Genomic DNA, 10,261 nt, shown 5'->3' with positions numbered 1-10,261 from the left:
CAAGAATTTTTTTTTGTTATCAGGCATTTTTGTATCTTTGTTACCTGCTTGAATCCCTGACTATGATATATCTCCCAACACATTTGGAAATATTCTTTATTGCTGCATGCAAATTCTTTACTTCAGCAGTTGATCTTAATGGTATATTGATGTGTGCAAGAACAATCACTACCCGGCCCGCTCACTATGATATTTAAGTGCATCATCCCTTGGACTCTTCATGTTGAATAGTGCAATTGCAACTGTTTTGAAAATTTTGTTAATCCTATTAAGATCTCAGGACTAAAGACTACATGATTTTCTCTGGCTCAAATGACATTTCGTTCAAATTTGTGTGTTACCAAACTGTCCACATATGTGCAAAAGATCAACCTTGGATGTGATGTTCTCTTGACATCAATTCTGTATCTTAAGGCATAAATTTGAAGTTAGAAAGATCTTTCTGGTGGCTAGTTAGAACACCCAAAGATATAGAATCGATTTGCTGATGGCCTAGTGGTGCCTGGTGTTCATCCCACCAAATTGGTGTGGGTTTAAGTCCCACAAAGCAGACAACGGGTGGATTTTAGAAGTAGAATTAAAGGGTGTATTTTGTGGTTAAAAAATCAATTTCAAATAGTGAACGTGCTCGTTTGAGGCATTTGGTTAAAACAGTTGATGAACTTGGCCATTGCTTAAGGTTGCAGCGTGATGTGTATTTTTACTGCAGTAGTGCCCACTGGATGTGTGTTTTTTTACTGCAGTAGCGTCCGCTTGACCTAAGAGTCTAAGACTGAAGCCGGTTCAAGGGGGAAGCACAATTAACTCAGATTTATTCCATTATGAAGTTTGCTTTTACATATATAATTGTTTTTTAGATTAGAAAGAATCAAGCATCAGATGTCTTTTGTCTCAAAAGGAACTCTCTTGTTCTTTGGAGCTTGACCCCAACCGCTTCTTTATCATGCAGACAGTTGAGGTAAAACTAAAAGGGAAGGTGGTCTAAAAGCTTCAAGCATCATATCCAACACACATTTGGCCTAAAAAGAAAGGAAATTGGTTACCCTTTGGTTGTCGCAAAGTGTGACTCGTTTCATGAACTCCTTAGTGTCACCAAACCCGGACTTATTTTCCATCAAAAGACTTCAAAATAAACCCAAAGGATGAACGAATAAAAACACATCGTCAAATACATCCTGCATGACCATAACATGGTAAAAGTTCACCCTACACGACCATAACATGGTCAGATATACATCATTTAGAACCAAACATTATGAGATTATCAATGTTGATGAAGAACGTCCGGATTTCCATGGGTCCAAGTTCCACCACTAGCTTTTCAGGATCAACACCACCTCCCCTCACAATCTTCTCTTCTGATGAATCTTTCACTTTCCACTTTAACCTCTTCTTATCCATCTCACCTCTTTCTTGATTACCAGATAGATTCATTTCTCTCACTTTCCTTATCTGGAATAAAAATTAACACAAATCAAAACAACCTCAGTATATAATCCCATAATGAAAAGTAAAATACCTTTCTATTTGGAAACAGCTTCTTTAGCTCCACACTCGCCATTACAGAATAATCTTTCTCCTCCCCTACCTTTCAAAACCATACAACAAAAACCCTGTTAAGTATCATACTAAATGTTACATGACAAATTATTATAAAACATGTTGAAGTTGAACAAAAACCTCGTAAAGATGAGCCAATCGAAGGAGTACGGTTCCACTTTCAAGCTCCTGCAGTGATCAAATATTCAAATACAATATGATCAATGAATAACTTCAATGAACAACACAGGATTGCAATATGATCAATGTATACCTGTAGAGTTATAATTGCTGTGTTGTTTGGCAAGCTATATGTTTCATCAATCATTGAGAATGATGATACATGAGAGTTTTTCCAATCATTTCCATCCTGCAACATATAAATATATATAAAGGACACATGAATGCACACACACACACACACACACACATATATATATATATGTATGTATAATGATAGAAGATCATATTACTTGTTCTGCAAATGCTAACAGGAGTGGAGAATAAATTTCTTGACCAAATGTGCGACGCCACTTGGCACCATCTCCAACGGGATCAATTCTAATATAATACTTTCCCTGGACCTAAAAAACACCATACATGAATATTAAGTTAGCATTCTTTTTTTCTTTTTCTTTTACTTTGCTAAGTGAACAAATATTACAATGAAGCAACGTGCTTACCACCAATCCCTTGCAATCATCAAGGACACATATCGTCTCATTTAGCACCTCACCAACGCCTTTAACATCATCGAATAACAGCCTCCTACAAAAGCAATTTAAAAGTACATGCTTATATAAATGTTTATTATATTTGGAGGTGCCACATCATCAGTGACTGAAAATCGTACCTATGGAGCATTAGTTCTATTTGACCATCTTTTAAACTTGAGCCACCTACCGCACGATCCGCTAACACCGAAAGTTCCAAATTTCCATCCTTAACATAAGCTCCAAGGTTTATCTACGCAACCATGAAAAAAACAAGAAGTCAAACAATTATAAGAAACTCAAACTTTTAAGTTATTATTTGAGCACATACTGGGTAATAATTTCCAGCAACTGGTTCGTTAACTTGCAGGTCCCAGTCGGTTCTGTAATTAAGAACCTACAAAACAGTGACTAATATCAGGCTGTAAACAAAGAGAGGAATATTAAGATACAAATATAGCTATATATCTATATATATACCCTTTTGATGAAGTCTCTCCCATTGGAATCAGTATAGAATGTTTTGTCTGTCTTTAAGGAAGTTGTAATCTGAGTTGTTATTTCTTTCCCGACACCATCATCTATAGGTATAGGTCCAATCTAGTTACCAAATTATAGAACATGAAATTAGATAGTATGCACGTGTCACCAGAAAACTGTCACCATGACATAATCAAGCCATTGAAAACTTACAGTAAACTCAACTTCAGCATGTTCCTTCTCTTTGTATACACGAGTGACCTGATATATCCATGAGTTGAGCTGTTGATGCACCTCATCCATTAACGGACCTTTTAGCACAGCAAAAGCTTTCTGTAATAGAACATGTAATGGGTCCTTGTGTTAATTACCTCAAATCAAATAGGACTAGAAAAAGAATAATTGCTTGCCTGTCCTTCAGATTTTATTGGAAATGTGCCATTAGGACGGAATATATAAGCTCCAGAGGCCTTCAAAAATCAGAAACAACTTCAGAAGATGAATAGAAGAGAAAAAAATTACACAAATGGTCCCTGTGTTATTTTTAGATTTCACTTTGTATCCTCAGGTATGTGAAGTACACCACAGAACCCAACTTATGCACAACTGTAACATAGTAAGGGGTATGTTGGTCATTTTACACCACTTAACAACAAAAGTTAATCGCCCATACATGTTAGGGACCATTTGTGTTACGTTTATGTATAAGTTGGGACTGATAGTGCACATTCTCATAAATCATAATTGTGGACCAAAAGTAAGATCCGGATATACCTCAAGGACCATTCATCTAATTATCATACAAGAATGAAAAAAAAATGGACTGAATCAATGTACCTGATTTGTGCTATTATGCCCAGAATAGTAGCTATATGAGTGTACAATGGATTCTTCAACCTTGAATCATGTGCCGAGAAAGGAATGTTAATATTATGTTAGATAAAATCATATATCACACGGTTGCTACAACTGCTACAACTTAATATAAGCTAACTACCAAGTTTCTGTTATTAACATAATGTGTAAGCTTTCCCTCATCTGTAGCATAATGCAGCTTCAAGTTTCCTCCACCAACAATTACAGTTTTATCATTAGTAGTATCTGAAGTCCACACTGTTGACATTGTTGAACTTGTATCTGCTAATCATTATTACACATGCCATATTAATATCATCTCAACTGTTGTGAACCTTTATTTGTAACATTGACACAGTTGTAACAACAGGGTCAGTGAGTTGACCTGTGTGTTTGGCACTTGAGATAATGTAGGTGCTGAAACCGAGAGGCGGTACAGATGCTGTAAATCCAAGCCAATATTGGGGTGTAGTAGTTGGAGATTTACCAAGATAGGCTTTAACATGATAATCCCTTGTGTTTAATGACGCATTGAAAATTGGAAGAAGCTGTGATTCAATTTCTTTTCCACTTGAATCCGAAACAATTAATTCATGAGAAGAAACCTGCAGCAACTCGCATTACATCAAACAGAGACAAAATATATTAAAGTCAAGGTCAAGTTCAGCACGCACTGGAATTCGGACCACTTCTTCTCTCTTCCATCCTAAAGGGTTGTAGACAACTATCACCTATAAGGATAAGAGAGTTTACTATGATAGTCATCTAGACATCAAAAAAAATAAGAAATTAATAAAAAAGAGATGTGGATTATGCTTACCAAACTCTTTCCATCACTCAAAACAGCTTCTGATGGAGGGCAATAACTTATGTTAAGTAGAGGACACTGATATATCAAACTACCAATTAGCCATTGACCAAATATGTAGTCAAAATCACATAAATATTATCCACATTCAACCTGCTGAAACGTGCCAACTGATTCTTCATTTTCATGGTTTCCACTTGATTTTAATGATGTTACGAACGCCAAAGAAGAAGCAACAACTTTCTCAGCCTGCATGTATGTAGTACTAGAATAATCAACACACGCGACTCTTGATTATTTAAACTAAATTTAACAATATCAATCAGCTCCACCTCAGCATAGCCCTTTGCGATACGCAGTGCATAGTCAGCAGCCACATGCTGCCTTTGGGTACCACTAACTGCATCATGATGTTGAGCAATTGCAAGAGCATCCCCTAGAGCATTTGTATTTGGTCCAGAACCATTCCTGCCCTTGTAAAATTCTAACTGTCTTGCAGCCTGAATTTGCAGCACAGTGTGAGATCTGAACAGAAGTACAGAATTATAAAAAAAGAGTTTTTATAATTAATACAACTTACCACATAGTAAGCACTCATTGTCCTGACATAACCTTTAAAAGTTGGCCTGCTAGTAAAGTATCCAGTCCAATAGGTGTTTACTTTATCTGCATATCTAAAAGTTTCATTTGTTCTTTTAGAACATAAGATGAAGTACAGGGTATCAATTTGTTTGACATTGAAGGATAGCATTGTTCTCACGGGAAGAAGTCATCAGTTTTCAGAGGCCATGTTTCATCAGTTGCATATTTTGCATCTGTGTAGATGGATGGGGTAGAATATAGTGCATTCACACGCCCATCCTTCACAATAACTAATTTATTAGTTTCTATGCAAAGAAATAAACCGCATTCAAATATAAAGAGCAATACCAGGTTAACATAATGTATAAATTTGTCTATCTGCCTGAACCATGAAACTGCATATTGATACCGAAAATCGGTTCCCATTGCCCACATTATATGGTTTGTCCTTGTTACATTAGCCTTCACCAAATATAAATCATAATTAAGAATATAACACTACTTAAAACTACAAAAAGATTCCCATGCATGTAACAGAGATTCAGTTACATACTTGAGCAACAGCAGCAGCTACAAAATCATTGACCCGTTCTTGAACATTGTAGTCAAAAAGGAGATGATTATCCTTCAAAACAGAACAAATAATCAAACCAAGAAAAGAAAATCAAACATAGCCACAAAGGAATCAAAGATCACACAAGGTAATTGTGTTCTATGTCAATTACCTGAATAGGTTCAGACACATCATTTATCTCAAATGTGAAACCATCAGGGGGATCATAATGTCTGGGAAATATACCAGTAAATAACTGCAAGTCACCACATAAAAACATTAACTGGCAGACCACTTAAACATTAAGAACAAGCTAATAGACAAAACATCACCTGTGAAGATGAACCGAGAGAGTTAGAACCCCGCCATACAAACTCAAGTGTCTTTTCATTTTTCCTCTTTTCCCTGTCTTGATAATCCATTCGAGCAAAGTACAGAGAGTCAAATCCCACCTGCAACATATTGACTTATTGAGGGTACAGTACATCAACCAAGCATCGGTTAAACTGCTCATTAAGTTATATCTAAGAAAGATAATCAACTGTATACCTCAGCACCTAACAAGTAAGCCTGGACAGCAGAGTGCCCAAAAGGATCAATCTGCCAACCAACTCTAGGTTTCTGACCAAACTCCCGTTCGATAAACATGTGTCCCAAAGTTGTCTGGTCGATCAAATCTACATAATGCGGTGTCGCCTCATCGTGCATGCACATTCCCCCATTTCTTAATAGTGCAACAAATTAGGGTTAAGAACAAGTACATTTAAACAGTGTTTAATTTAACAAAAGTAAAAGCTCAAAATCAATCAACACACATGAATTCAAGTTGACCGTTATTAACAAGCTCCTTGACCTTAGTTTTAAGTACTTCACTCTGCTGATTCCACCATCGCTGGAAAAACGCCTGAATTGAACGTAAAAGAGGAATATAATCAATTATTAAATGGCAAATTGAATTTTGATAATCCCACCTCAAAAATATTTTGCCACTAGTCCCGCATTTGGCCTATTTTTTTCTCATTGGAACCATTAAAAACACTAAATTTCATTAGTTTTTTTTTCGAATTCCTAACTAATGCTTTGGGGCTTTTTATCAGAAGGATGATACAAGTCGATTGATGTAAAACTCACCTAGAAACGGTGCTCAAATTCAGGTTTTTAAACTTCCAATTACCAAAAACCAAGCTATTTGGAGCACCATATTGAAATAATACGTTTTACATCAATCGACATCAAAAGCCCTAAAACATCGGTTTGAATTATTATCAAAATCCCTAAAACATCAGTTTGAAATTCGGAAAAAACATTACGTAGTTAAAGTATTTCTTAACAAAGTTCCAATGGAAAGTGAAACAATTAATGTTAAATGTGGGACCGGTGACATCGAAGTGCGACTATTATCGGCTAACTACAAACGTGTGATTAGTAAACTCCAATTTGCCTTATCAAATCAATAACCTAATTACAACGAATACACAAAATTAGAAAGTTATTACGATTTCAACGTAGATGAACTTCCGATTCTTGTCATCAATCAAAGCTGAAATCACGGAATCCAACACGTTCTGAACACACGCGCCCTGTTCAATTTCAATTTCAATTAAATCAAACAACAGTTGATGATGAACTAATAATCAAATAAATGCAAGTGCGCATAGAGAAGTAAAAACATACTCGAATTGAGTTATTAGCACCGGTGTAGTACTGATCAACGGTTTTGAGCCAGCCTACGTCATCATGAGAGTGAGGTACGAGATGAACATTGAGCTTGTCAGCTTTGATTGTTTGAGCAGTGTCATACACCATGTACTTGCACTCCACGGCACAATACCACAGGAGGAGGAGGAGGAGTGTACTCAGCAAGAGATTCATCGTCTCCGGTGGCTATCTGCAACCTGAAAACGATAATAACAAAGGCCTTTGTTATCTGAGTGAGTAATAGTGTAGAGTGTGTTGTACAAGTTGATTATTAGTTCCAATAAGGAAATAATGATAGTTGAGTAAAGCTGACGACACGCATGGTGTAAAATAATGTTTAAGGCTCTTTTAATTTTAATTTTGTTTTGCCGCCTACTTTGAATAAGTGTGTGAAGAAACACTAAGTGACCCGGGGCAGATTATGGATAATCTGGGGGTTAAGTAATGTTTCCCACTAGGATGAGGTCCAGCAGAGAAGGTTGTTCTTCAGGTGACCTGCAAAACAGACACCGTAAGCTCGTCACTGAGAAGGGGGGGTTCCTCCTTGTGACCACCCTCCGGCGTGAGAATCAGACTAGATTGCTCTGAATATAAGTGTATATTAAGAGATTGCTAGATAAGAATGAGATATTAGATGATGTCCTTACCATTCCAAGGTGTTGGAGTATTTATAGCCGAAGGTAGGTTTCCTAGAAGGTACAGCCGGCTGAATAGTATTCCTGTTCTACCAACAGTGGACTACGCACAGGCCATGCTGGTTGGTGGATAGACTACGGTCGACAGTAACAAGGTCGGCTGTACACTGTTCCTTTACTGCCGGCTATGCACTGTTCCACCAACTGTAGGCTGCGCACGTCCCATAGTAAGGGTTGGTGAGTAGGCAGCGGCTAATAATGACAAACAGTACTAGAGGGTGCCCCTCCTCGTACTGTTGTCGGTGAGATGTCACCCTGTGATTGGTTCATGGGCTGTTCCGGTCAGATCGTCTGTTTTGCCCATACCTTAGTAGATATAGTACAAAAGATCTTCCAGAAGCATACGGACTGGCTCATTTAGGCGGGAGTATTCCCGCCTTGCTCATTCCTTCATGTGACTACTGAAGTAACTAGTGCCTTGTGCGTGTAGCCTTGCTGTTAGTGCGGGTAGCCTTCCCTGATGGCTTGTATCCGCAACTGCGGGAACAGGCGGGGTACTTCACCATTGGGAGGCTTTCCCTGCGGGTACAGCTGGCGTACTGCGCGTAAGGTTTTCTCTGAGCATGGTGGGTCCTGCGGGAGCAGTTGGTCGTTGCGCAGACGTCCCTGTTCAAGGTGAGTCTTGCGGGTCCAACTGGGCTCTGCTGGGACCTACCTCTTCAAGTCCCCCCAGTCCAATGTTCTTCTCATGAATTATTAATAAGTGAGGTGAACTTTTGGACTTAGCAAGGGGTTTTGAAAAGGGGTTTTTAGTTTTTAGGTTTTCCGTGGGGATTCTTCCCGCGGTTTTCCTGATGTCACGCAGAAATTCCCGACTTTTCTGCTTGATCTTTGGGTATGAAGCGGGTAGGTTTGTAACCTCCTCGCAAGTCAGGAGCGTTGAGTCCCACTTGTGTGGATTCTCCATGGGGTTTTGGTAGTTTTCAACATATTGATCAATTATGCTAAAACCACCAATTTCATCTTGGAGTTTCAAACAATATAGTTCTCGACGTTCCCATCATGCGGGGATGTTATTCCTGTTTCCGCAAGCATGGCCCAGAAGATCCTTCTTGGTTTGAATTCCCTGCAGAGTGCTAAGTATGTGAAGGGTTTTGCCTTAACACTGTACCCGCACTCGTCTTACGGTTACTTTATTTCCAAGGTATTCCTGGTGTCAATTCCCTGCGGGTGCTAAGTATGTGAAGGGTTTTGCCTTGACACTGTACCCGCACCCGTCTTATGGTTACTTGGTTGCCAAGGTAAGGGGTATTTTCCCGCCTACTTTTGAATCTTTTTTTTTTTTTGAATTTTTTTTTGAAATTCGAAGAGTTGGTGAAAGGATAAGAACAGTCCAAACCTCTGAAACGTCGTGCGACGGTTTCTTTTGACTGTGTCAGGACGTGCAGGAAGTTATGGTGACGTGACAGTACATGGTCATTCCAGACGCCTTTTCAGGCGCGTGGGCGCGATTTTTCGGGCGCGTGGCCGCGAAATTAATGGTACGCGTCCTTTCAACAGCTGTTGCCAGCTTGCTTTTTGCCACGTGTCATAGTTTCATTGCACCTTCACTTTCTCTCTCTTCCGCATTAATTTCATCGCATTAATTGCGATTAGTATATAAAGGGGGAGAGGGTTCTTTGTAATCCACACTTTCACTTTTCTTCTTCATCTTCAAAGCGATTTCCGGCGAATACTCAACTTTTCAGTCGAGCATTCTCTCGAAATCGTTTTCTTCTTTCATCTGCAAGATGTCTTCTCACGATCTCGAAGCTACAGCCCAGGAGGCTGGGGTGTTCACCGATGACAAGAGTACTGCTGGCGAGTGCCAGTGTGCTCTGCCTGTCGATCTGTACCAGTACATCGTCAGGAAGTTCATGCTCGAGTCTCTCGAGCCTGAGTTTCCTGAACCCCATCAGACGGTGTATGATGCCCCCAGAGGCAAGATCGGGGTATATGCTGCATTCTTTGTTTATTAAGGTTCCCATTGACAAAGTTTGTGTACCGTGTCCTGGAGAGGCACGGTGTGCACCTGACCGAGGTGCACCCGATGGCGATCGCGAAGATTCGCCACTTCGAGTGGGTGTGCCGGATTCTGGGTATTGAGCCCTTCGTCGACCGCCTGATGACCTTCTACTCTTGGAGGTGCATCCAGGGGTGGTATACGCTGATAACCCGAATCAAGGGTTTGAAGATTTGCGCAACCGAGCGCAGTCTTCGTTCGTGGAAGAGGGAGTTCTTCTACCTCTCTGCTCGCGCCATCCCCCTTGCCATGAAATTTAAGAATGGGCAAGCTCTCCCAAGCCTTCACGCCTCCAACTACCAGGAGGCGGAATGGTTCTCGAAGATATCCCGGGTC

General features: G+C 39.5%; 1 protein-coding gene across 1 annotated transcript; it reads right to left on the bottom strand.

Moving 5' to 3' along the window:
- Positions 1–779: 779 nt before the first annotated feature.
- On the bottom strand, positions 780–7,411 carry LOC143622298 (alpha-mannosidase At3g26720-like). The gene is made up of 29 exons (XM_077093485.1): positions 7,205–7,411; positions 7,027–7,110; positions 6,346–6,434; positions 6,080–6,254; positions 5,863–5,982; positions 5,703–5,786; positions 5,531–5,602; positions 5,326–5,439; positions 5,156–5,256; positions 4,976–5,069; positions 4,728–4,895; positions 4,549–4,644; positions 4,408–4,473; positions 4,262–4,318; positions 3,973–4,192; positions 3,730–3,869; positions 3,570–3,629; positions 3,143–3,202; positions 2,946–3,065; positions 2,733–2,852; positions 2,584–2,649; positions 2,393–2,505; positions 2,223–2,307; positions 2,013–2,123; positions 1,814–1,909; positions 1,681–1,728; positions 1,520–1,588; positions 1,044–1,452; positions 780–804 (listed from the first exon to the last, which is right to left on the bottom strand). Exons 1-28 carry the CDS (start codon positions 7,400–7,402, stop codon positions 1,237–1,239), a joined length of 3,042 nt encoding a protein of 1,013 aa, XP_076949600.1. The 5' UTR covers positions 7,403–7,411; the 3' UTR covers positions 780–804; positions 1,044–1,236.
- Positions 7,412–10,261: the final 2,850 nt, after the last annotated feature.

The sequence above is a fragment of the Bidens hawaiensis genome, unplaced genomic scaffold (assembly GCF_021521415.1).
Source record: "Bidens hawaiensis isolate Kalapana, Puna unplaced genomic scaffold, B.hawaiensis_p1.1 tig00003115_1, whole genome shotgun sequence".
Taxonomy (NCBI): Eukaryota; Viridiplantae; Streptophyta; class Magnoliopsida; order Asterales; family Asteraceae; genus Bidens; species Bidens hawaiensis.
This window is presented reverse-complemented; position numbering and strand designations above follow the sequence as displayed.

What these genes read in the sequence shown, in the direction of transcription:
- LOC143622298 (XM_077093485.1), bottom strand. Translation starts at nt 7,402, where the DNA reads ATGAATCTCTTGCTGAGTACACTCCTCCTCCTCCTCCTGTGGTATTGT. An exon ending in AAAACTGATGACTTCTTCCC is followed by an intron (nt 5,070 to 5,155) that starts GTGAGAACAATG and finishes TGAAACTTTTAG; the next exon opens with ATATGCAGATAAAGTAAACA. An exon ending in TGTTAGCATTTGCAGAACAA is followed by an intron (nt 1,910 to 2,012) that starts GTAATATGATCT and finishes TATATGTTGCAG; the next exon opens with GATGGAAATGATTGGAAAAA.